Source organism: Bubalus kerabau, chromosome 9, assembly GCF_029407905.1.
Source record: "Bubalus kerabau isolate K-KA32 ecotype Philippines breed swamp buffalo chromosome 9, PCC_UOA_SB_1v2, whole genome shotgun sequence".
In the NCBI taxonomy this organism is placed as follows: Eukaryota; Metazoa; Chordata; class Mammalia; order Artiodactyla; family Bovidae; genus Bubalus; species Bubalus kerabau.
The window spans coordinates 20,308,195-20,336,163 of NC_073632.1; the positions used below are offsets into that span (position 1 = coordinate 20,308,195).

At 42.4% G+C, this 27,969-nt stretch overlaps 1 protein-coding gene and 1 long non-coding RNA gene across 5 annotated transcripts in view; one reads left to right on the forward strand and one right to left on the reverse strand.

Moving 5' to 3' along the window:
• Window positions 1-27,969, forward strand: part of KCNQ5 (potassium voltage-gated channel subfamily Q member 5) — a 621,800-nt gene that overhangs the window by 448,148 nt on the left and 145,683 nt on the right. For all 4 annotated transcript variants that reach the window (XM_055534790.1, XM_055534787.1, XM_055534789.1 and 1 more), the window contains exon 3: window positions 814-940. In XM_055534790.1, coding sequence (XP_055390765.1) covers window positions 814-940 — 127 coding nt within the window. The remainder of the gene's footprint in view (window positions 1-813; window positions 941-27,969) is intronic.
• Window positions 9,619-16,508, reverse strand: LOC129619603 (uncharacterized). Its single transcript, XR_008697953.1, has 3 exons — window positions 16,419-16,508; window positions 15,454-15,714; window positions 9,619-10,371 (listed from the first exon to the last, which is right to left on the reverse strand). It is a non-coding gene; the product is annotated as an uncharacterized LOC129619603 (long non-coding RNA).

Genomic DNA, 27,969 nt, shown 5'->3' on the forward strand with positions numbered 1-27,969 from the left:
AGATTTTTGACATCATAACAAAAGAACTCCGTATACTCCTAAATATTTACCTCTCTTTGTCTCAGAACAACTCCTCAGAGCTCAGGGATTAAGTCACTCCTTGCAGCAAAATGAGGATCTGCTTTCTGTAAAACTGTAAACTGTATTTTTGGAGTTCACTCTTTCATTTCAAATATTTCATGTTACTGAGTAACTAAGGGCAATTGCACTATGTAGTCAGCCCTCCTTATCTCCAGGTTTCACATCCGCGGGTTCAACCAACCGTAGACCAAAAATACTCGGGAAAAAAACCAGAAATTCCCAAGAAGCAAAACTTGAACTGTGTGCCAGAAACTGTTAACAAAACTTTTGATCATATTAGGTATTATAAGTAATTTAAGAATGACTCAAAGTATATGCAAGGATCTGCATGGATTACATGCAAGCCCTACTCCATTTTCCATAAGAGACTTGAGCATCCGCATATCTTGGTGTTCAGGGGGTCCTGGAACCAGTTTCCTGGGGATACCAAGGAACTGCATATACCAGGCAAGAGGAATCTGTAATTCAGGCTTCACTTTTAGAATTAAAACTGACTCCTAAATTTGCAAGATGTTAGAGACTTGAAGAGGAATAGTGTTCCACATTAGGAAACAACGTGGGGTTCCGATGTTCTCTGGGTTTACCTTGATTTGGAGAAAAGGAAATGTTAGCTTCCGACGTTAACAACCAGATGTTTTAGATGAAGTGCCTGACTGTATAATAGCCATGGAGCTTCCTGCTCTGGTCTGCTCGGTAATGCCTCTCCCTGACATGCCTTGTTTGATCTCTCAGGAATTCGTGATGATCGTCGTCTTTGGTTTGGAGTTCATCATTCGAATCTGGTCTGCAGGCTGCTGCTGCCGGTACCGCGGATGGCAGGGAAGACTGAGATTCGCCCGAAAGCCCTTCTGTGTCATAGGTGAGTATCAGAGTCCTGGACGCCCAGGTTTGGGGCACTGCATCCTTTTCTTCTTCTGTCTCTGGTATTACCACATTTGGTTTATGTTAAAAGCTAATATTCATGGATTCTTCACCATGGGCCAGGCTCTCTCATGATTTGAGAGTGCTAATTCATTTAATCCGCTTCACAGCTCAGTGAGGTAGGTATTTTCATTAACCGAGTTTTGCAGATGAAGAGGCTGGGGCACAGAGAGGTGAAGTGAGTGCGAAAGTCACACAGCTAGTAATTGGTGGCACTGGAACTGAGCCAGAGGGCCGGGCTCCGGACCCTCACGTCCAGTTGAGTTGTGCTGAAATACAGGTTCTCGAGCATCACCCTGAATTAGGGGAAGCATTGATTTCCGTGACTATAAAGATCTATTTTGCTCTACAGTGTAAGCAGTACTGCCTTTATGCTCTTGGTCAGCTGAAATGTGTAAGTGTAAGGTCCTGGTAAAGCTTACTTATGAGCAGGCCTCAAGAATAATTACATGTATGGCTTATTATACCCACTGTAACCATGAGACCTGATAAAGTGTTTTCCCCTCTGAAATTTGGGTCCCCACCTTACAGTCCCTGAATAAATATCACATCTCTACAACTCCCTGGCTGCTGTCGCTTCAAAGAGATTCCAGTCACCTGGGTGCCAGCCTGAAACTATAAAACATTCCAGAGTTAAGATCTGGCACCTTGGAGTGATATATTTTAAAGTATATCATAAAACTGAAATTTTTAGTCAATTATATCTCAAATTTTAATTATTTTTTCAAGAGAGCTGCCTACATCATGGCCTTTTATCCCTAAATATTTCAGTATGGATTTTCGAAAGGAAGACTATGAGTCTGCATAATCTTCTGTACTTAAATTGGATGTTAGTACAACCCCTTATCTAATCTGCTGGCTGTATCCTAGTTTTGCCAGTTGACCCAATAATGTCCTTGTAGCATTTTTCCCTCCAGTCTAGGGTCACACATGGTGTTTAGTCATCAGGTCTCTGTGGTCTCCTTTTATCTAGAACAGTTCCTCAGCCTTTCTGTCTTTTACAACACTGACATTTTTGAAGAATTTGACCTATTTTTTAAAAAATGGAATGTTTTTATTTCCTTGGGGGAAGAATAGTAAAACCCTGTGTACTACAGCTTCTTGTAATTGTGGATGTTGTAGTTGTCATTATTCAATAGTTGCATTTGGTTTCCTTGCTCTTTTCTCCTTCCTATTTCTTTGGCAGCCACTCAAATCTCATGGACAGAGGAGCCCAGTAGGCTGCAGTCCATGGGGTCGCTAAGAGTCGGACACGACTGAGCGACTTCACTTTCACTTTTCACTTTCATGCATTGGAGAGGGAAATGGCAACCCACTCCAGTGTTCTTGCCTGGAGAACCCCAGGGACGGGGGAGCCTGGTGGGCTGCCGTCTATGGGGTCGCACAGAGTCGGCCATGACTGAAGCAACTTAGCAGCAGCAGCAGCAAATCCAAATGCTGGAATTTCCTGGTGAGCTCACTTATTTCCACTGTTTCCAACCTGAGAAACTGGGGGTTTTAGTTACAAGCTAGTTTAGGCTAAGCTCCTCATCAGCAAAGGGTTTTCCATTCTGTTTCAGAAATTGTTGAGCGTCTTTAGATAACTTCTTCACCCAATGCTTAAGGAGGAAGTGGAGAAACCCTTTCCACACGCACTGTCAGAGGAATCCTTCGTTCCATCTTTCATGCCAGTGCTGTGTCCACGTCCTGGACACTTGTCCTAAGCATGAGGAAGCAGGTGGGCTCCCCACACACCTGCCTATTTCAAGAGTTTCCTTTCATTCAACCGGACTTTGTGGAAACGTGACTGCTTGCAAAGCACTGCAGTTACAGAAGTGACTCTAGTGCAATTCTAAGTTACATCAACCTTGAAACACCCTGCTTGGCCTTTGCTAATACAGTCTGTTTGTCTGGCTGCCCCTCTTGTGCCAGATGAAGTACAGAGTAAATTGGGCACCAGGTCCCAGCCCCCGAGGGCACATCCATGCAGGCACTTGGTTTTTCTCTGGAGATCTCCTCTCTTTTTGAATCCCCACTCAAGCTACACCACGAAACACTGTAGCTCGATGCGAAATTGTGGCACGAGAGCTTCTAGTACTATAAGGGACCCGAACAATTCACAAGGCAAACAGTTTAGTAGGACTCATTCAGCTTCTATAGGATAAAGTTGGTTCACAGCTGACTGCAGGAATGTCCCGTTTCAGGCTTTAAAACCAATTAAAAATTGCCAGAGAATGTTCAAACTACCACACAATTGCACTCATCTCACACGCTAGCAAAGTAATACTCAAAATTCTCCAAACCAGGCTTCAACAGTACGTGGACTGTGAACTTCCAGATGTTCAAGCTGGATTTAGAAAAGGCAGAGGAACCACATCTGTTGGATCATCAAAAACATAAGAAATTTCCAGAAAAACATCTACTTCTGTTCTGTTGACTACGCCAAAACCTTTGACTGTGTGGATCACAACAAACTGTGGAAAATTCTTCAAGAGTTGGTAATACCTGTCCATCTTACCTGCCTCCTTAGAAATCTGTATGCAGGTCAAGAAGCAACAGTTAGAACTGGACATGGAACAACAGACTGGTTCCAAGTAGGGAAAGAAGTACATTAAGGTTGGATATCATCACCCTGCTTATTTAACTTATATGCAGAGTGTATCATGCGAAATGCCAGCCTGGATGAAGCACATACTAGAATCAAGATTGCCAAGAGAAATATCAATAAACTCACATATGCAGATGTCACCACCCTTATGGCAGAAAGGGAAGAAGAACTAAAGAGCCTCTTGATGAAAGTGAAAGAGGAGAGTGAAAAAGTTGGCTTAAAACTCAACATTCAGAAAATTAAGATCATGGCATCCAATTAAGATCATGGCATCCAATCCCATCACTTCAAGGCAAATAGATGGGGAAACAATGGAAACAGTGAGAGACTTTATTTTTTGGGGTTCCAAAATCACTGCAGATGGTGACTGCAGCCATGAAACTCAAAGACACTTGCTCCATGGAGGAAAAGCTATGACCAGCCTAGACCGCATATTAAGAAGCAGAGACATTACTTTGCCAACCAAGGTCCATCTAGTCAAAGCTATTTTCAGTAGTCATGTATGGATGTGAGAGTTGGACTATAAAGAAAGCTGAGCACCAAAGAATTTATGCTTTTGAACTGTGATGTTGGAGAAGACTCTTGAGAGTCCCTTGGACTCAAGGAGATCAAACCAGTCAATCCTAAAGGAAATCAGTCCTGAATATTCACTGGAAGGACTGATGCTGAAGCTGAAACTCCAATACTTTGGCCACCTGATGCGAAGAGCTGACTCCTTGGAAAAGACCCTGATGCCTGAAAAGATTGAGGGTGGGAAGAGAAGGAGACGAGGATGAGATGGTTAGATGGCATCACTGATGCGATGGACATGAGTTTGAGCAAGCCCAGGAGATGGTGATGGACAGAGAAGCCTGGCATGCTGCAGTCCATGGGGTCATAAAGAGTCAGACATAACTGAGTGACTGAACTGGCTGAAAATTTGGTTTTAATCCAATTCCAGAGGCAATGCCAGTGTATTTCTGGCCCCTAAGCTAAAGAGCAGGTTCTTTCCCACATGTTTGCTGCCTTTTGATAGCTGTTCTCAGCTGCAGATACATCGGCACATCTTGGTCCTTTAATCTTCCTCTTTCTCTCTTGAATCCTTCTGGGACTTGGTGTAGCATGTGGTTCTGAAGATGGTGTTGTGTCCTCTGTAACTCAGCCACCTTTAGGCCTGTCAGCTGTAACTTTACAGATTCAGTTTGACGTGGTGTAGGTGTGGTTGGAGCTTAGTTACTGCTTCAGGCCTTTTCTTCATTTGTTATTTTACCTCTACCAAATCAGCTTCTTTGGAAGAAAACCTCACAGATAAATACATAATGAATACCCACTAGAACAAAAGCAAGATTTGTACTTACACTTAAGGTAACTATGCACTTCTCAGTCTTTTATTTGATATATGTGTAATGATTTGATTCGTGGTCCAGCTGAACCTATGTAATAGTGAAACGTGTTCAAATGTGGCTCTTTTGGACGAGGTTGGTAAGATGTAACCTACACAGAGGAACCAAATGTCACCTGCCTGAAGGCAGCTGCTGCTGCTGCTAAGTCACTTCAGTCGTGTCCGACTCTGTGCAACCCCATAGACAGCAGCCCATCAGGCCCCACCGTCCTTGGGATTCTCCAGGCAAGAACACTGGAGTGGGTTGCCGTTTCCTCCTCCAATGCATGAAAGTGAAAAGTGAAAGTGAAGTCGCTCAGTCATGTCCGACTTAGCGACCCCATGGACTGCATCCTACCAGGCTCCTCCATCCATGGGATTTTCCAGGCAAGAGTACTGGAGTGGGTTGCCATTGCCTTCTCCAGCCTGAAGGCAGCAGGGTGTCCCAAATGGCTCCTGGAGCCCTTTCTAGGCCATGCTTAATAGGGCCATAAAAAATGATTGATGTCAGGGGTAAAATGAGCAATCGCAATGGAAAGTAAGCCCTGATCTCCCTGCTTGACCTAATTGACTGTGGCAAAGTGGACAAAGAGGTGTCACCTCTCCTCTGCCCACTACAGCCACGCCTACAGCACGTCGCACTGAATCTGTTAGGCCACTGCTCACAGGCCTACAGGTGGCCAAATTACAGGTGACACAACTCCATCTTCAGAACCACGTGCTACACCAAGTCCTAGAAGGATTCGAGACAGGAAGAGGAAGATTAAAGGACTAAGATGTGCTGATAACTGCTGTGCATTTGGAGATGTAGCTAAGCTATCTCAAGACTCCACATATTTGTAAGATCTGGTTATTCTGAACATGCCACACACCCAAACATTTTCAGAAGGCTTGAGCATTCAAGAAAGGGCCCCGAGGAGACTGGTGGCCTTTGTGACTGCTGTGTGGGGAATGCCTTCTGAGAGTGCCCTGTAAAATAGAGCTGAAGCAGAGCGAAGCTTCTTCAGCTGTTGCCTTGGGCAAGACAGAGCCTTGCAGACCAACTGATCCTATTTGGACACAGGTTGGTTCATGGGGCCCACGGGCTGATTCCCAAAGAATCGTAACTTCCCTCCTAACCTGCCCACTCCCCACCACTACATGGGAGCCAGAACCAGAGCATTTCCAAATATTGTTGATTTAAGAAAACATAAAATCATTATATTCTTGTGTTTGAAAAACATCTTTTAGACATCTGTAACCAAAGGGAAGAAAAATCTATTCATTTTTTAAAATTAGATGCTTGCTTTCTTTACCAAACTGATTTATCTCTCAATTTGGGGAGTTTGAAAACTGGTAAAAGCTTATCTTGAATTGCAAAATTCTTATATATCTATGCCTTCAATTTGGCAATGGCAATCCACTCCAGTACTCTTGCCTGGGAAATCCCATGGACAGCGGAGCCTGGTAGGCTACAGTCCATGGGGTCACGAAGAGTCGTTCACAACTGAGAGACTTCACTTTCACTTTTCACTTTCATGCACTGGAGAAGGAAATGGTAACCCACTCCAGTATTCTTCCCTGGAGAATCCCAGGGACGGGAGCCTCGTGGGCTGCCGTCTATGGGGTCGCACAGAGTCAGACACGACTGACGTGACTTAGCAGCAGCATGCCTTCAATTTACATCTCTCACCTAATACGCTATTGGAATAATATGTCTGCAGCTGTGGTCAGTAATCACTGTGCTACAACTTGAAGAGTTGAATGTGTTTGTGGATGACTAATGAGTTGCCCTCATTTGTCTGGACTTTCTGATTTCTTTTCTGATCTCTCTACAATCAAACACAACTCATTCACTCGGTGGCCTCAGTATAGAGGACGTGTAAAATAACCTCAGAGACTGAGTTCATAGTCACTCCTTTTCCAGCTTTCATTAATGACCTGCCTGAAAATTGCAAATCGTACCCAAGACTGCTGCTTAGATTACAATAATGAGCCTGATGTGTTAGAATGTCAACAAGTTACTCGTAACCGTGACTTTTTGGATCCCTGGTGACTCCTTCTAGAGACAGATGGAACAAGGCCGTAGTTTTCAGTCATCTCAGGAAAAAAGAAAAGACTAGCCTGTGATTAACCTTGGATCAGTACTTGATGCTAAATATAAGTTGATTTTTTAATTGCTGTTTTAGCAGTTCCCCTTCTGTGTAATATTTCCACAGGAAGACAAAAGAGGCAAAGCAGAGCACAGAGGTGTCCCCCGTGAGCTGAACGTATGTGCCTTTGACACGAGAAAATAGCAAATGTATCTTTTTTTTAATGAAGAAAAAATAACCAGTGTCTTCCCTAGCTACAACAAAATTGGAGCCTTTATTAAAATCAACCACACAGCCAAGGCCACTCTAATATATCTGCGAGTTCATCTTATTGAAAGCAGTTTCAGCTGCTAATGTGTTGGAAAACTATATCAGAGACACTTGGATGCCACTGGCTCCTAAACTGAAGATTCAGGCACCGTTTTTCTACCTCTCCAGCCTCTCCATCTTTCGTTTCAAGAGACAGTCTTTTCAGCTGCACTCATTTTCTCACCCTCTAATCTCCTCTGCCCTTTACTGAAAGCTATTTCTCTTGGATTGTTTCCTGTCAGCCGTGTACTCTTCTCTGCCTCCTTCTATGTCTGAAAGTCCAAACTCCATGCATATGGTCACCTCTTTGTGATTAACTGGACCATCTGAGGACCATTAAACCTTCTTGACTTGCTTGACTACAGAACTATAAAGCCGTTTCAGTCTCTATAGTGAATATAGCTGATAGTTATTGAAATTTGCTACGCTATGGGTACTGCTCTTGAACTTGGTAAATACTGTCTTATTTAATTCTGCAGAAGTTTTATAATATCCTTTTTAAAGATGAGGAAGTAAGATAAGGTTTGAGAAACTTGTCCACAGTTAGAAAGATGGTGAAAGAACTAGGATTTCAATCTAGAAAAATAAGCCTACCTGATGAGCTCCTTTTACTCACAACACTTTTGACATCAAATCTGTGGGATTTTCCCTCACATCAACCAGTTCTCTAACTTTCTGTACATCCTTGAAAGTAAAAGTTGCTCAGTCATGTCTGACTCTTTGCAACCCCATGGACTGTAGCCCGCCAGGCTCCTCTGTCTATGGAATTCTCCAGGCCAGAATACTGGGGTGGGTAGCAGTTCCCTTCTCCAGGGGATCTTCCCAACCCAAGATTGAACCCAGGTCTTCCACATTGCAGGTGGATTCTTTACCATCTGAGCCACCAGGGATGCCCAAGAATACTGGAGTGGGTAGCTTATCCCTTCTCCAGCAGATCTTCCCAACCCAAGAATCAAACCAGGGTCTCCTGCATTGCAGGTGGATATTTTACCAGCTGAGCTACAAGGAAGCCAACAACTCAATACAATTTTGACACTAACAATTGGTATTAGTGTGAAACCCCGCCAATCCAGGGTTTAGTCTCACTGGACTTTCCCTCCCCAACTTCAGACACCAGCCACAGAGAGGTGTCCAGGCTAACATGCTCTGCCTGGCCGACGGCAATCTAGGGATTCCAATAGCCCCCCATGTTGCTAGAATGACACAGAGTTCAGCAAAGTGCTGTACATTATATCACATTATATTTTTTATATTTATTATAAAAGCTGAATCTGAGAACAGCCAAGTGAAAGAGATGCACCAGACAGATATTTGGGGCAGAGGACTGGCTAACATGGAGATTTTGTGCCCCTTCAAGAGCCTCACCTCCCAGAACCTGTGTGTTCACCAGATGCTCACCAAACCCCACGCTTTAGAGATAGCCATGGAGCTGTCACTAAAAAAGCACATCTGTTGGTCACTGGCTGTTGGGGACTGAACACTTTCTCTCCCAAGAGGTCCCAGGTCCTCCTGGTACCCCGGAATCTGAATAGGGACCCCTAGCCAACAGTCATCTGATGATTGTACAGAAGGCATTTATCATGCCAGAGATCCCTAAGTCTAGGAGCTCTGTACAAGGAACCCAGGAGAATGACCAAGTATCCACTCCCCAGAGTACCACATGACCCAACTGTGAGAAAAATTGCTCTTATTGCTTATTAGTATTTTTAAATTAAATTTAGTCAGCCTTGTCCATTGTCATCAACTTACATTTGTAATATCCATTAGTTGTATACAAACGTTATCATTTGTCACCTAAACTCTTTGATTGCAGTATCAGCCTTAAATATTAGCCTTATTACTTCAATTAGATCAGGTTACTTGTTGCTGCTCTCCAACCTAAAGAAGAAATTAAGCTCTGAAGTAGACTAATTTGCCTTTTCTATGACTGCATGGCCTCCTGAGCAATGCTTTCCTGAGGTCCCTGGGTGTGTCCCAACTAGAGACGTTTCCAGGTAAGTGACATCATTCTCAGAAATGCATTCACGTGTTGTTCATACTACAGACTGCTGGAGACCTGTTTAGGTCACTTGACCTGGTGTGCAAATTTGAGTGTCATATAGCTTGATTAGCTCATAAGACTGGACCATAGGGAGAATATGCCTGGAGAAAATGAATAACTAAAGATTATTTCCCATTCCTTCAATAAACCTGAGTGGAGCACTGTGATACATGGTACTAATATTCTGTACTTTCAAATGTTACATAATAAAATTCACTCACAGACAGAGCACTTATTTATTACATGCCAAACATGATCTTAGGTGCAAATGACACAACGATTAATAAAACACGATCCCTGCCTGTAAGCGTAGGAGCTCCTGTGCCCTTGGAGCAAGAAGGAGACTAGTTATGTTGATTTAGAACAAAGCTGATGGAGGCAGGAGTCATGGACAGAAGGGTGTAGAACACCATGACTGATTGAACAAAGGAGGGGAAGGTCCCTTGGGTTTTGAGCTCAGTCACCCGCCAAACATCTGTACTATGCCCAAGTGTGGTTCTAAATGCCAAGGATGCTATGTTGCTCTAAATGGGCAGTGTCCGCTTTCCTGTCAAGCTGATATTCCAGGAGACAGAGAAAAATAATATGCAGAAATATTTTTGAAAAACGAGATAGTGTCAACTACAGAGAATGCAATGAAGAAAATAAACAGAGAGATTAGGAGTTCCTTTAGATTGAGTGGTCCAAGGGAGTCTTTCTAAGGAGTGAACACTCAAGTCAACCTGAGTATTACAGGAGCCATTGATGAGATGTGGGCAGAGGTCTTTCCAGGCCAGAGAGCAGGCAATGCAAAGGTTCTTGAGACCAAGGGAGCTCGGCCTGTACCAGAAAGAGGCACGTGGTCACTGTGGCCAGAGCTCAGTGAGTTCAGTGTGGTAGGTGATGGACAGACAGCCACTCCCAGGGGCCGTGGGGGCCACGTGAGGCCATCTGGTTGCCGGAGATGAAGCAGTGTCTAAGACGGGCCACTAGGCAGAGGTCCAATAGATGACTGTTGGGCCTAATGATAAATATTTAGGTTAAAAACACAACATTTTGATCAGGCAACAAGAATTATGGCTATATAAGGCCCTGGGTCTCTTGGTCATCTGTCTATACCTGTTTGAACTTCATATTGGAATATATAAATCATTATCCATCCAGAAAAATATAAACCTGTCCCTTTGACTTTTCCACGCATCTGTGTATCTACCCTTACATCTACGTATCTGCCCATCTATATAGAAACATGAAATGTCCAAACTGAAAAGAAAATGTGTTTTTCCTGTGAGCAGCAGGAATTAGGAGAATGTGATGAGAGCTCTCACATTCCCCTTGGAAATTCTCACCAGGAAGCAGTTCCCAGGGGCCTCTGAGCAAAGGACTTTGCAGCATTCACTCAGTGATGGCTATGAGGCAGACTTATTTCATTAAAGATGATTTATTTCCTTTGAGAAATGGTCCCTTGCTGCGTTGAGCTGTTATTTGAAGACTTACGATCAATAGGAGGCATTGCTGTCTCTATAAGGTCAGTTTTCTGAGTGCTGCTTGGAATTTGCCAGCAGGAGCCCCTCTCACCCCAGTGGAAGTTAAGCAATTCAGCCCCTGTGTGCTGCTGTGGAGATGTTCCTGGCACATCTTTGCAGGACTTGTGTTTTATTTTTAATAAATACCACAGAGCGAGCAACCCCGTGCACAGCTGAGTGCAGCATTTGAGAGCATGGATAATGTGCTGTGTAGTGGGCGGCTTTTAAAATTAGATTTTAAAGCTTCATCCCTATTAAGAGGCTCAACTGCAGTAAAATGCATCTTTAATTCTTCAAAGAGTACCTTCCTATAACGGAATTTGGAGCTCGGTTAGAAGATAGAGCTCATCAAGCAGTATGTGTCCCTCTGAGACGTTGCTTCTCTCTCACGAGAAACCGTAAAATTGAGGCTCCATGAAGGGAGTGCTCCCTGCTTAACCCCCAAGTCAGCCACAGGACTGGGGCAGAAAGCTGACTTCCCCTGGCTCCCAGCTCTAACACACCGTCTCTGGAGAGTCAAATTTAATTACAGTATAATCCACTTAATCTACACACAGAAGAATAACAAGGGAGCAGGAAAAATGAACTTATTAGCAGGTTGGCAGGAGACCACGTGATGTAGATCAGCAACCTTCCTGTCGAGATGCAGGTTTCCAGTGAGTTCTAGGTGATTTTCCTGCCATGAGAGATGATCCTGATGTCATGGCCACAACTAGCAAAGGACTGCTTGATTCTTCTCACTTTGACACATAAGCAAAGCTTCAACTTGGAAATGCTGCAGAACCACAGTTTTGTCAGAAATAAAACTTACGGATTTTTTTTTAAATAACGATAATAGTAAGAGGAAAAAAAGAGTGCATAGTTCCCCCTCAACACTCCTTTGGGTCAAAAGAAACAACCACATTGGATTAAATGCTCAACTCACCACCTTCCTTGAAACAAGAGATGAGTGAGCCTTTGCTTCATTGTTGACTTTTGATTACTTTCACACCAATCCACGGTGGCTTTGAACTTGCTGGACTATCTATTGTCTATTTCCTACACACACATTACAAAACAGACAATAGTTTAAGAGGTGTGTTTAGATAAGAAATCTGCCTTTAAAGCTGAATATAACAGGAGGTTAGAACTTGGGCTACTTGATGTTACATGAACACAAATAAAATTTTATGGTTTAAAGTATAAATCATATTTATGAACTATCGCATATAACCCTCATTGTTGTTCAGTCGCTCAGTCATATTCAACTCTTTGTGGCTCCATGGACTGCAGCACACCAGGCTTCCCTGTCCTTCACTATCTCCTGGTATTTGCTCAAATTCATGTCCATTTAGTCAGTGATGTCATCCAACCATCTCATCCTCTGTCGTCCCCTTCCCCTTTTGCCTTCAATCTTTCTCAGCATCATGGTCTGTTCTAATGAGTTGGCTCTTTGCATCAGTTGGCAAAGTATTGGAGCTTCAGCTTCAGCATACTCCTTCCAGTGAATATTCAGGGTTGATTTCCTTTAGGATTGACTTTCTTATTAAAATTGAAAAAGATGATGATCTCCATTTTACATATTGAAAATGTGAGCCTTAGATTAATGGTCTTATCAAGGGTCACACTACATATAAGTAAAACAGTCAGAACAACAAAAAAGAGCAAGAAAGTGAGATATGCTCAGGACATCCTTCTATCGTACCACGTTATCTCTCTGTATCACTCACGTGCAATGCAACAGGAAGAAATAAATAAACCATGTGATGAGGTCTGGGTCCTGTCCCCATTGGAGACACTAGCTAATGTGAAGCCAAGAAGAAAATAAATGTCAGTATCAAAAAATGCAGTTCCTTTTCCCAGCAGTCATCTTCCTAAGATCTGGCCCTTTTTTACAACTTTTTATTTTGAAATAATTGTAGACTTACTTAAAAGTTTCAAAAAGAGTAGAGAGAGTTACCCTGCACACAACTATCCTTCAGCCAGCTTCCCCCATTGATGGCATCTCACGTGAGTTTAGTACAATTACCAAAAACAGGAAGTGGATTGGATGTGTTACTGACTAAACTGCAAACCTTGTTCAGATTTCACCAGTCTCTGCCTGCAGTCAATGAAATTTTACCACATGTACAGGTTAATTGAACCATCATCACCATTAAGACACAGATCCTTCCCACCCCTCTAAACAAACTCGAGGTGCTATCCCTTTAAAGTCACTCCTCCAAAAAAAATCCCAGGTCCTGAGAATAACAGATATGTTCATCACTGTAATTTTGTCACTTTTAGATTGTTGTATAAATGCAACTGTACAGTCATAAATTCAGTCTTAAAATTGCTTTTTTTTTCACTCAGTATAATACTCTTGAGCTCCATGTAAGTCATTGCAAATAACAGGTTCAGTCCTTTTTATCGCTGACTAGTATTCCATCGGAGAAGGTGATGGCACCCCACTCCAGTACTCTCGCCTGGAAAATCCCATGGATGGAGGGACCTGGTGGGCTGCAGTCCATGGGGTCGCTAGGAGTTGGACACGACTGAGCGACTTCACTTTCACTTTTCACTTTCATGCATTGGACAAGGAAATGGCAACCCACTCCAGTGTTCTTGCCTGGAGAATCCCAGGGATAGGGGAGCCTGGTGGGCTGCCGTCTATGGGGTCACACAGAGTCAGACACGACTGAAGCGACTTAGCAGCAGCAGCAGCAGTATTCCATGCTATGGATTACACAGTTTATCCATTTACCTGTTAAAGGTCATCTGGCCAGATGACCAGATGGTCAGGTCATTTCTATTTATAAATCAAGCTGTCATGAACATTTATGTAGAGGCTTTGTATGAACATAAGTTTTTATTTCTTTAGGATAGATACCCAGGAGTTGGGGTTACTGGCTCCAATGGTGTTTGACTTTGTCAGAAGCTACCAAACAGTTTCCAGTGTCTAGCTATTTCTTTTAAAATACAGAAATGCCTAGAATACTTCACGACAGTAAATTACATCCATATTGACATTCACTACTTTCATAGAAAATGTTTCTACTTCTGTTTTTCTATGAAAATTATTCTAATAAGCAGAAGTTTCTGAAATTCATATTTGATTACTTGGGTCAAGAAATAAGTGAAAATATAGTCCATTAAGGAGCAGTTCTTCATGCTCTAGTAAATGAATGCAAATTTGATGCTTATGTAGATGAAGTGTTGAGAGACTAATTAATGTAAAAAACCAATACTATACAAATTCCTGAAGGACCATTACCTAAATCTAACTTTACTTTGTAGGAAATCCTTATTCAAGCACATTTTACTGAAACAAATACTAATTGTACTTTCCTGCTAAAGCAGCAGTCTCCAATCTTTTTGGCTCCGGGGACTGGTTTCATGAAAGACAATATTTCCACTGATGGTTTCAAGATGATTCTCATAAGGAGTGCTCAACCTAGGTCTCTCACATACGCAGTTCACGGTAGGGTTTACACTCCTATGAGGATCTAAATTCAGCCACTGATCTGACAAGAGGCAGAATTCAGGCAGTAATGCAAGCAATGGGGAGTGTGTGTAAATACAGATGAAATTTCATTTGCTCACCCACCACTTACCTCCTGCTGTGTGACCATGTTCATAACAGGCCACCGAACAGTACGGGTCCATGACCCAGGGGTTGGGGACCCCTGTGCTAAAGGATACTTAAAATCACATCAAGCCTCAAATCTGAATCCCTCAGGATAAAGTGCTTAAAGCTGTCACCAAGCTTTGGACCCAATAATCATAGTCCTGATGTAATGTAAACAAACATTTGTTCTCCCTGATCCCACACCTTTAAAAAATCCCCTATTCTTTTTTTAACCATTTTTATTGAAGTGTAATTTACAATGATTTATTAGTTTCAGGTATACCGCAAAGTGATTCAGTTATATATATATATATGAATGTTGTGCTATGCTTAGTCACTCAGTCATGTCTGACTCTTTGTGAATCCATCCATGGACTATACCTGCCAGGCTCCTCTGTCCATGGGATTCTCTAGGCAAGAATACTGGAGTGGGTTGCCATGCCCTCCTCCAGGGGATCTTCCTAACCCAGGGATCGAACCTAGGTCTCCCACATTGCAGGTGGATTCTTTACCATCTGAGCCACCAGGGAAACCTATGAATACTGGAGTGGGTAGCCTATCTTTTCTCCAGGGAATATTCCCAACCCAGGAATTGAACCAGGATCTCTGCATTGCAGGAGCTCAGTTGCATTGCAGGAGCTCAGTTGCATTGCAGTAGCTCATTGCAACTGAGCTACCAGGGAAGCCCATATATAAGAATATATGTATTCTTTTTACAGATTCTTTTCCAGTATAGGTTATTATAAGATCCTGAATATAGTCCGTTATTCTATACAGTAGGTCCTTGTAGTTTATCTATTTTATATATAAAAGTGTGTATCTGTGAGTCCCAAATTCTTAATTTCTCTCTCCTCCCTTTCCCCTGTGGTAACCATACATTTGTTTTCTATGACTGTGTCCATTTCTGTTTTGTAAATAAGTACATTTATATCATTTGTTCAGATTTCACATATAAGCGGTACTGTATGACGTTTGCCTTTATCTGACTTACTTTGCTTAGTAGGATCATCTGTAGATCCACACATATTGCTACAAATGGCGTTATTTAATTCTCTTTTGTGGCTGAGTAATCTTCCATTGTGTATATGTACCACATCTTCTTTATCCATTCCTCTGTTGATGGGCATTCAGGCTGCTTCCATATCTTGGCTATTGTAAATAGTGCTGCTATGAACATTGCATGTGTATCTTTTTGAAGTAGAGTTTTCTCTGGATATTTGCCCAGCAGTGAGACTGTAGGATCACAATGCAGCTTTAAAAAAAAAAAAATCCCCCAATTCTTAAAACTATTCTTAAAACCTTCAAAACCCCTCTCAAAATCTCCCAGTGAATCTTCCATCGTAATCAACAGAAAAGTCATTTTCTCAAAAGTTAGTAACAACCTGACACATTCATGAATTTCAGCTCCATCACCACTCTGGGTATAAGCAATGTTAGAACAACTAATTACTCATTTGGAAGAAGATCAGGTTGGATCCATATTTATCTTATCATATTCCAAGATAAATTCCAAATAAATCAAAGATTTAAATAAATATTGGATGGCAGAAATGGGTAAATTGTCATATAATCTTGGAACCAAGAAGGTCTTTTTAACTGTGACTGAAAATAGAGAGACCATAGAAGAAAACATTGATAAACTTATGCTACATAAAATTTTTTAAAGATATAATTAGATTACATAAAATCAAAAATAGTGTATGATAGAACAAAGTAAAACAAGCAATGTTAAAAGACAAATGCAGGAAAATATATACAACACCTATCAGAGACAAAAAGTTAATCATCTTAAACTATAAGCAGCTCTAGAAATCCAGAAGAAAAATCCAGCAGCCCAGAGGAAAATAAAAGATAGCAAATGAATATGAACAGACAGTTCCCAGCCAAAGAAATACCCATGTGCCCTGTAAACACAGTCTCGCTCATAAGAAATACAAAAAGGCAGCATTTTCTCACCTGTCAGATCGGCAAAATCCAGTTACTTTTTTAGTGAGACGGTCAGGAAACAGGAGTGCAAAGTGGTGTCACCCGTATGGAAAGTGTCACTGCTACTAAAATTACATGGAGTTTACTCTGTGCCCCAGGAATTCTCCTTCCTGACAGTCTCACCAATTTGTAGTAAGTAGTAAATAGAGCTGGAGAAGGAAATGGCAACCCACTCCGGTATTCTTGCCTGGAGAACCCCATGGACGGAGAAGCCTAGTAGGCTGCAGTCCATGGGGTCGCACAGAGTCGGACACGACTGAAGCAACTTAGCAGCAGCAGCAGCAGTAAATAGAGCTGAATAAAGATGATCTTTTGGTTAGATATGGAAGGACCCAAGATGTATTAACTGAAAGAAAAAAAAGATGCTGCAATATTACATACATAGTGTGCTATGTTTTGTATAAGAGAAAAATAAAGTAGATACATTGCTATTTATTTATCCATTTATTTGTAAAAAAAAATGGAAGATTTTTTTCAGAATAAAAATGTTCAGCTAAAGATATTAAATAGGAACAAAGTGAACAATCCTAGAACTGACAAATACAATCAGAAACAATTATCAACTTAGTAAGACTTCTTCTTACGTTTTTTGTTGATTGCTTTTTCTTAAATCATCTCCCTCACTACTAAATTCCTAGAGTTTGAGTCCATATGTCTTTAATAAGAATAAATTTCATTTTAAAAGAGGAGGAGTGGGGGAAGGAACCACTGTAGGTATTTTTGAGTCTAGAGGTCTTTGTTTTTGTTTAGTCACTAAGTCTTATCCTACTCTTTTTTGAACCTATGGACTGTAGCCCACCAGGCTCCTCTGTCCGTAGCACAATCATTTCTGAAATGATCATATCTAGAGCTCTTTAGATGTGATCATTTCAGAAATGGCTGTTACGGTCCCTGAAGGATATTCAGGGCAGGGGGCGTGGGGTGGTTGTAGATTTATTTTTGACTGGTTGTTCATTGTGCTTAACCCTCGTTTCCCCCAGAAGGGCTTCCTCAGCCTTGAACCAGATTCCCTGCGCCTGCCCTGCTGCTGTCTGAACAGGCATCTCCCTGGTTGTGGTCACTTTCTCAGTCCATCTTGCCAGCTGTCCTTTCACGTCTGTGTGAGTGGAGGGCATTGGTCTCGTCTACCCTGCCCACACCCTTTACTATCAAAAGCCCAGGTCCTAGCAGCTTCTGACCACAATAAGTGTGTATTGAGTGAGTAAAAAATTCAAAACAGTCACAAGCTATGAGGCATTCACCTGCACAACCTCACCTCCCCCGCAGTCTCATCCTATACATACACAAGGGAAACACAATATAAAGAATGAAGCGGAACTGTGGCAGTTATCCAAGCAATGCAAGGAAAGGGTAGCACCTTTACCTCCGGTAACAAGAGTTTTCAGAAAGATCATTTTTGCCTGTATTTTTTTAATGTAGTTGCTTCATTTGGTCATGTGAATGTGATTTTTTAATAAAGTGCTTATTTTTCATGCTTGTAATTACAGGCTCCTTAACAGGGTGATCTTCTGCTACTGTTTTCTCAAACTTTTTACTTCTGCCTTTTACAAAATATTTGAAATATTTGATTTTAGCTCCTACCACAGACTCCAAATCTGTGTTTGGAATGTGAAGATCAAAGTAGTGTAGCTAATCCTCAGGAGTTTGCCACCGTGTGACTTCAGAATCCATCTCCTATCAAGTTTCTGTGGTTTTCTGGAATCTTTACTGGTCACAACATTAAAATGTGCACATCTGAAACCATTTTTTAATTACATTTTTTTCCTGCTTCTCCACAGTTCGCTTGTGGGAATATAGCCTGTCCCGACGCGTCCCCAAGGTGGTATCACCACGTGTTTTCAATAAACCTTGGTTTTTGTTCTCCTCTAAACAAATCATGTCTTGTTCAAAAAGCTCTTGATGGTAGGGAAGGGACTGATAATAGAAAGAAAGAGAGCCCAGAGTGGGATCCGTCCTCGTGACTCCAGGATTTGTCGGGAAGCTACTCGTCACACAGTCAGAGCTGAGACTCATGTCATTACCATGAGTTCTAACCCTGTCTCTGGGAGTAACTTACTCTGTCATCTTGTACCAGCCTGGGACTCCATTTCTTTCCTTTTAATCACAGATAAGAACAGCAGTATACTTTATAGACTTCATAAAAGCAAATATGAAATTAGAAAGTTCTAAAACCTGCCCTTTATCTAGTGCCAACGAGGATGAGTTTTGCCAAGCATTTGATCATTAAGGATGGAACTCGGGTCTGTAATTAATCATGGTCCGTTTGACTAATAATCCCCCTAAAAAGATGGATATAATCTGCACATGGCACCAAGTAGGATTTTCAAAATTATGCATGTCAAGTGTTTATTTATGGCTTATATTTACTCAAATTCAGTCTTTTAAAGCACCATTTTTTTTTCATTCTTCACAGAAGGAAAAGTCCATTTTCACACCCCAGTGTTTATCCCTAAGGATTATCCAGCAGCCGAAACTGTATCTATTTCTTATTTCTAAAAAATAAGAAACTGTGCCTTGAAAAAGACTGAAAGTCAGGTGTACCGGGTAATTCTCAAAATCCCTGGATGGTACTCAGAATCAGTTCCCACCCACAGGTGTCTTTTGGTTACTGACATTTGGTTACTGACATGACATCTCCACCTGCAAAATCCAAATAGCACAGTCTGTTCAAAGAACTTCCGAAAGACATGCTTTCAGAAATTTTAGTAGTAGGCGATGATTAATCAAAACCTGGGTGCCATCTGAAAATAAGTATCATATTTCTCAAAGAAAAATTACATTTCCCAATGCTAGTAAATACAACTGGTTGCCAAGAGTCAAAGGGTCAGTATCATGTAATGCCTTAGAGTAGGAACCAAAAGGGACGCTGGGTATTTTGTTTTCACTTGGTAAAGTTACACCTGTAATGACGTCATTGTTTCGCTCTTGGAGCATAAACACTCAGGTTACCACACTGAAGAGGATATCCGAGCATCGGATTTCATCGTGGGGCCAAAGGGGATTTCCAGCAGAAGTTTCAGCCATGAGCTTTCATTGGTGGCAATCCAAATCTTTTTTTAGACTTGTAGTCAAATACCGGTGTGAGCCCTGCTGAGTTGGAAGTGACTGCACGGTTGCCGTCTGGTAGGCATGAAAATAGGTACCAGGTGATGGTTTTACACAGCTTCCTCAGATGTGTGCAAAACTGCAGTTTCGGAAAGTCATTCTCGTGCTTTCTATATAAAGGAACACCACATAAGGCCAACAGGTCATGGCCCTGGAACACGTTCTGAATCATCCAGAAATACCCCTGACATTTCATCCTCCTGATGGATGGCGAGCTCATGGGATTACACCCAGGTGATTTACTCAAGACCCTCGGGGGTGCCTTCAGTAGGATGTGTTTGCCTCCTGCTCATTCACAGCAGTTCTCAAAGGACATATGCGTCTTCCCTGCTTCACAAACACAGAAGCACAGCTTGCGCACATCCTCCCAGCTGTACCTGCCTCTGAAGTGAGCTGTCTGTGATCACACTGTGAAGCGGAAGGTCCAGTGTGAGGCTAGTCCCGTGGCACCACAGGACTAGATCAGACCTCAGCACACCTGAGTCTGCACCCCTGACCTCTGCCCACGCTCCAGCCTCACCACACTGTCTTCCAGTGTCCGAGGGATCTCAAGCAGCCCTGTTACCCATACCCCTCAAAAAGCCCCCCTTTCTGCCCCCTCTGTCGACAACAGCCCCCCATCTCAGCCGACAGGCTTTACTCACCCAGTTTCTCAGGCCAGAAATCCTAAGGTCACTCTTTGTGTCAGACCCCACAATCAGCCCTGCAGTGGGTCCTGACACCTCCTCCTTCACACGTCCCAAATCCGCCCCCAGCCTGGGTCCTCCCCACTTCCCCTATCTCCTCTGAGGCTGCTCTTTGCCCTCGGGCTGGACCACACCAGTGGCCTGCTAATTGGCCCTGTGACCTCCACTCCTGTCATCCAGCCCCCTCTGGATCTGGTTCCCAGAGGCAACCAAAATGACCTTGGAAGACACAAGTGTGATCAATCCCACACCCCAACCCCACCACACCTGGAAGGACAGCTAAGGCTCTGCCTAAAGCTGCCTTGATCGGGCCAGAGCCACCCCCTCACCTCCCCTCAAGCACGTGACCACACTTCCACCTCTGGGTCTTTGCACCTCCTGCCTGGAGAGCCTCCCCCCAGATGGGGTGATGGCTACCCCGTCACTGCACTGGACCTGGATTCCTATGACATCACCTCAGAGACAGCCCCCAGACCCGAAAGCACCCCTGTGACCTGTTACCCTGTGACCCCACCCTTGCCCTGCTTGCTCTCTCTCAAGATTCTCTGTCGCTCCTGGATCTTGGATTCTGCTCTTACTCATTTGGACAATGTCAGTCTACACTGTGTTACAGAACATTAACTCCTTGAGGACAGAAAAACATCTGTTTTCTTCACTGCTCTATCCCCTCTGTTCGGCTCATAACAGACATGCACTGAAAGGTGTTTGGTGGGTGAACTACTGCCTGAATGAATGAATTGCCTTAACACTTAAGAAAGCTCATTTCCAAAACTCCTGATGATGCTTCATCACTGAACCATTTAGTCTCCAAAGAAAGAATGTACTGCCTAGAGTTATAGAAACCGGAGTCAGGAAGCGTCCTGGACCCTTTCCAGTTCGGTCCATCTCACTGTGAAGACAGGGAATCCAGCTTTAAGAGAACTTATGGTGAAGCAAGCGCAGTTCAAGCTTCTTATGCTTCTACACTTAATATCTCTGTTCCTTTTGAGAGGTTAGAATGTTGTATTCACAAGGAAAATACAATGAGGCCACAAAATTTCAGTTCTTCCTTGTCTTGATGTTCTGTTTGCAATAAAGCATCTGGCATGGTACACTGTGGTGTTGGAGAAGATGCTGGAGAGTCCCCTTGGACTTCAAGGAGATCAAACCAGTCAATCCTAAAGGAAATCAGTCCTGAATATTCATTGGAAGGACTGATGCTAAAGCTGAAGTTCCAATACTTTGGCCACCTTATGCGAAGAACTGACTCATTGGAAAAGACCCTGATGCTAAAAAAGACTGAAGGCAGGAGGAGAAGGGGACGAGAGGATGAGATGGTTGGATGGCATCACCAACTCAATGGACATGAGTTTGAGCAAGCTCCAAGAGTTGGTGATGGACAGGGAAGCGTGGTGTGCTGAAGTCCACAGGGTCACCAAGAGTCGGACACAACTGAGTGACTGAACTGAACTGATGGTACACTGAAAACTTACAAATTCATGCAGAAATTGTGCCATGTAGACAGGACAGCTGACCACTACTCTGTTAGTCTTCTGTCCTATTGGGACAACCTAAAAGATAAAAACTGGTTAATATAAGATTTCCTCTAAATTTACCTGAATATTCACCATCTACAAGTAGTTATATTCCCTACCCTTAGTAATCCATTACTCCATGGGTTTTCATACTTAAGGCTTGCCTACATCCCTGTTCACCGATCTTTTTACAAGAGAAGGGTTATCATGAAGGAAGCATGGAATAAAGTATAAGCACTTTAGAACCAGACATATAAAAAGCCAAAACCATGGCTTTGATTCTTGGCCCCATGTACTAGCTAAGACCTTGGATAAGATTCTTGAAACTTCTTGGTATCAATTTACTCATCTGTAAAGTTTGGTGTGTGTGTGTGTGTGTGTCTGTGTAAAATATTGTTTTAAGCCAAAACGGTAACCTGATGTCAGGCACAATGAGGCAGACCCAGGCTTTCTGTGTATTACGTCACTGAATCCCCACAACAGCCCCGGGGGAAAATGGCTCTGTTCCCTACTTTCAAGTGAAGACCCTGAGACCCGGCACGGTCAATAGGCCCGAGGGTCCACACCCTGGAAAGGACAGTACTAGGAGGACCCAGGCTGTCTCACTAGGTCCACACTGATGACCCTCCGCAGAAGGCTATTATGGAGACGGGCTGGAATCAATTCTGTGCGCTGAGCACCCCGAGGAGCCCGCATACCAGGGACACCAGCAAACACCCCTTCTCACCACCGACTCCCTTGGCCAATGGCCGGCCTTCCTGGGCCAATAGCTTCTATTTTAAATAACTAATAATTCTCTTTATTCTCATTACAAAAGCAGCAAAGGCTTATTATAGGTCATTTGGACAAAGTAGACGTGTCTAAAGAAACTAAGCTAAGTCACTTTAGTCGTGTCTGACTCTGTGCGATCCCATAGACGGCAGCCCACCAGGCTCCCCCGTCCCTGGGATTCTCCAGGCAAAAACACTGGAGTGGGTTGCCATTTCCTTCTCCAATGCATGGAAGTAAAAAGTGAAAGTGAAGTCGCTCAGTCATGTACGACCCTCAGCGACCCATGGACTACAGCCTCCCAGACTCCTCTGCCCATGGGATTTTCCAGGCAAGAGTACTAGAGTGGGGTGAAAGAAACTGAACTTTATACATAATCCCACCACCCAAGGAGAATCACCGTTAGCATGCAGGTATAGGTACTCAAAGTATTTAGTTTTATATATAAGAACACATAATCCTTTGGAGGCAAAATTGGTCGCAACTTAACATCCTGCTGTGTATCCTACCTATCTCATCAACATCCTTCTAAAACATGAGGTTTGTGGTTACGTAGTTGTCCACGGTGCTGATACTGCTACTGCTGACTCAATGGACATGAGTTTGAGCAAACTCCAGGAGATAGTGAGGACGGGAGAGCTGGGTATGCTGCAGTCCACGGGGTCACAAAGAGTCAGACACAGCTTAGCAACTGAACAACGACAATGATATAAGTTGGATAAAATTTATTACGGGCTAACACTGAACAAAGACCTTTTGAATGTGCTATCACATCTCTGTGATAGAGGCACTTTTATGATTCCTATTTTACAGATAAAGAAATTGAGGCACACAGAGGTTCAGTAACTTACCCCCAGGTGCCCAGCTAGTAAGAGAAGGAGCCAGGGCTGGAACCGAGGCAGATGGATTCTGTAGTCCATGCTTTGGAACAGAGGGACTGGATTGCTTCTGATGAATCCATTTTTGTTAGAGATTTGAATTAGAATCTAGCTTTTTATATTATTTAATAATAGTATAATGAACCTTTATTGACATCTATGATTTTTTCATTAGGCTAAATTCCTATAAGTAAAATTACTGAAAGGATAGGGTTCAAATAGTTAATGCATGCATTCTAAGTTAATCCATGCTTCAGTCATGTCCGACTTTTTGCAACCCTAGGGACTATAGTCTCTGTCCACGGGATTCTCCAGGCAAAATTACTGGAGTGGGTTGCCATGCCCTCCTCCAGGGATCAAACCCAAGTCTACAACCTCTCCTGCATTGCAGGCGGATTCTTTAGTGCTAAGCCATCCGAAAAGCCCCCAGATAATTAATACTTTTGGCCTATAATGCCAAAGTTCCCTCCCCCACAAAGTTAAACCATTTTATTGTTACATAAAATCTTCATGAGAAAACTTTTCTTCCTCCTCTTTGTAAATATTGAATTTTTTTTAAAAATGTTGTCCGTTTCATAGATTAAAATGGTACCTTGCTACTATTTTAAATTTCAAAGCTAGAAATTCCAAAGAACTTCTTTCCACATACCTATTGGCCATTTTTACTTTTTCTTGGGGTTAAATTTATATTTATGCCTCCTGTCCAATTTTCTACCAGCATGTTTTCATATTATCTTTACACATTAAGGCTAGTTCTCCTTTGGCCATCATCATATATGTTGCAAATATTTCTTTGAATTTTTTTTTATTTATTTTAATTGGAGGCTAATTACTTTACAATATTGCATTTCAATCTATGTGGGGTTTTTCAGCACATTTTTAACTTTTCTATATTTTGTATACTTGTGTTTCTCAACTGCAAAATGTGGGCTATTTAACTATTATTTCTAAGACCCTTGATATTATAAAATGTTACTCTATGTGTTCACTGTAAGAAAATAACCCATCAAGGAAATATCCTTCAAATCAGTACTGAGCATCTGTACTATGGCAGGTACTGAACAGACACTGAGGTTACAACAAAAAAGAAATGCTTTGCCTGCCTTCAGTCGCTTACTGAAGTTTCTGGAAGAGACCGGCGGGCTAGCAGATGATTACTGAAGGGATAGTAAGTGTGACAGGGTGCACGCAGAGCTCCAGGCACCAGTACACAACCACACCCTCGATAGCCTGACGCCTGGGCTGAGCTCTCGAAGCAGCTGAGGGCTGGCTGTACGGGGAAGGAGAAGAGTCTTCCAGAAAGAGCTGCAGCATTTTGTCGGGCACTTTGAAGCCAGGCAACAGAATTTGATTTTTGATCTGAGTGTTGGAAAAAAAATGGTTTTGATCATAGAAGTAATAGGAACACTCTGACAGTTTAGTAATAGAATACATGATTAGAGAAAGCAAAGACAGGAGCGTGAAGAGCTGGTCGGAGTTCATGGGGTGGCTGGGAGAGGGGGAGCCTCACCCTGAACCAGGACCAGAGGAAGGAGGGAAGTGGGGAGGGACTGTGGACTAAACAGCTCTCAGAACTAAACAGCTCTCTGGATGTGAGGTGAGGGAGGCAAGAAAGAAGGTGCCCACCCACAAACCCAGCGTGCAATCTGCATCAGGATGCTGGGGTTTAACTGACACATTTTATTCAGAAATTTACCTGGGAAAAGAAATAGGCTTAGAATAATTGATAATTTTTTAAAAGGAATGACACTGAGGGGATATTACCCTGCCTAATATCTAGTGTCATACAGATGCAGAAGTAGGCAATAAAACAGAAAGGCTCTAGAAACAGACCTCTCGGTGAGTATATGGAAACATTTGGAAAAGAATAGACTTTTTATTTAGGTGGTACTGGAAAAACTGACTATCATATAGAATAAAAAACAAGATGATTTCTCTGCTTCTCCATAGAGACAAACCTATATTTCGTAAAAGTTAAAGATGTCTCTGGGAAAGAAAATAGCAACCCACTCCAATCTTCTGGCCTAGGAAATCCCATGGGCTGAAGAGCCTGGTGGGCTACAGTCCATGGGGTTGCAAAGATTTGAACATGGCTGAGCAACTGAGCACACAAAGACGTCTCAGATAAAGTCATGCTAATTGTTATACAAATCCTCAAACTCCAGTAACTTCTCAAAGTAAAAGTTCATTTCTCACTTGTGCGGTAGTCCAGTGCAGGCGCTTCTCAAGGAGACTGGGGTGTGTGGAGAGGCCCTGCTCTGCGCATTCACTCGGGCCCAGGCTGACAAGGACCCGTCATCTGCAGCATCTGGCTCTAAGGACATCCTCAGTGCCCACGTGAGCTGGCGATGGGAAGACAGCCCCTGAGGCCATCTGCGTCCCCTCAGCCTGGACATGGCTCACGCCCTCTCCATTCACTGTCCCTCAGTTAGGACAGGTCACATCCCCACTCCCGGAGGCGAGCAGATGAGAAATGACGTCCCTGGTGGGCAGCCCCTTCCCAGAGCTTGTTCTGCACCTCGGAGAAGGAGCAAGCTTCTGGGGAGGACAGCTGGCTACCGCTGCCACAAAGAACATGCAAAACAGAGAACATACGTCACTCAATGAGCATCTCAATGCACCAAAGAGACTCTAGGAAAGTATTTTTATAATCATAGGCAAAGGCCTTTGTGGTGACTTGACTTCGTAATGACATGAAATTCAGAATCTGTTTTCTTTTAAAGGTGATGTTTTATCTATCATATTGACAACTATTACAAATTTTTAATATTCTACGCCTTTAATGTCACACAGTAAATAGTAAGCTTTAGGTATTTTTATTACTATTGTTATTTTTGCTTTTTATTAGCAAAGAGAGTGAAAAATCAGCACTTGGGTACCATCATTTGGAGGGCACTTGGATATCAAAACACAGCACATGCCAACCTTCAACCCAGCAATCCAATCTCTAGGAATGTATCCTTAAGAGAATACCTACAAAAATTTATGTATGGGGCTGTTCATTTCAGAATCATTTCAATAACAAAGATTAAAGTAATCTACCGCTCAATACTAAAGAAGTAGCTAATTACATAAATTTACTTCTTACCTTATACTTATGTCTAAACTTCTGATATTTTATAGCAGCTATTACTTTTATAATTTTAAATGAGATAGTTCAGTAAAATTTTCCAAAGTTTAGCCTATGGTGAGGCCACTGAAGGAGCTCAAGGAATTAGAACAAAAAACGTGGTGGGAGAGGATGGAATCGCCAGGAATGTAGTATTTGCTGCACTTCTGTTTTGACCAGAGGCAGCAAGATGAAATGAGCTTACAGTGCAAGGGGAGATTTATGTTAGCTGTTACAAAACTTTCTGAGACACTATCATAATTTACAAAAAACCTTGAAGCCTAAAGTCTCCAGTTAATCTATTATAAATGTCAAGATGAACCCTCTTTGTGGTTTGCCTCTAGAAAATTTCTCTCTCCTAATAATTACTAGTTTAGAAGTGTTCATCTGTGCATTGTTTAATCCATGTGATTTAGTTCTTCCCTTTATGATTTTAAATTAAGCCAAGTGTACTAAAATATACTCCCTATTAGGTGAATTGTGGCATGTAATTGTAGCAACAAAACAGCCACCAAGTTCAAATATTGCTTTAACCCAGCTGTCACTCCATGACAGGATAGCCTTGGATGTGAATCCACCTTATAATGAGGATTTTTCAGTGTTTCACTGATTAATCCCTTCTACACAGGGCCCAGTGTGATCAATTTGTATTGATTTTGCTAATACTAGAGCAAAGTTCCAGTGGGGTCTAATAATAATCTTGAATACTTAATGTGTCTTAAATATCACTACAGTATTTTGTTCAAATCTGCAGTCTCCTCAAATCTCAAGAATTAATCCATAAATCACTAAGTGATTCAGTGAGTATGTGAGCCTACTTCCTAATACCTCATAAGCCTATATTCCACATTTCTAATGGGCTAATTATAATCAATAATTGTTTCTTCCCTACTTCCAAAATTGTTTTCATTGGGAGGGGCATTTAGGAGCTCGAGATTAAGATTACATGTTTTTTATTTTTTCATGCAATTTGGTGCTTCTCCTTGCTTATTAGCTTTATTTCTTTCTCTAACCCCATTTTCTATGGACGTATCCATAAAAGTACTGTCTGTTTTCATATAATTTATTCCTGCTTTATTTTCCCAGCATTTCTTTCTTTCCTGAGCACTTTATACAATAACGAATTTATTCTTGCTTTAGTTTCCACCTGCTTTTGAGGCCTACCCCTTTCTCCCTCTCCTGACCACAAACCCTCCACCTACTTCACCCTGATTTTCATTATCCAAGGGATGATGCACCGTGACTCCGAAGGGCACAGCTCGGGAGTCAGGTAAGGGCCAGCACAGCCACTTGTAGATGCTGTGCCTTGGCTAGTTGAGCCCCGCAAGCCTCAGTTCTTTGTTTTTAAGGAGGACATGGCAATGATACTGTCTGCTTTATGGCACTGTTTGGAGGACTAAATGAAACGATGGACCACAAGGCTTTGCAACCTTGGCACTACTGACATTGGGATCAGGTCAT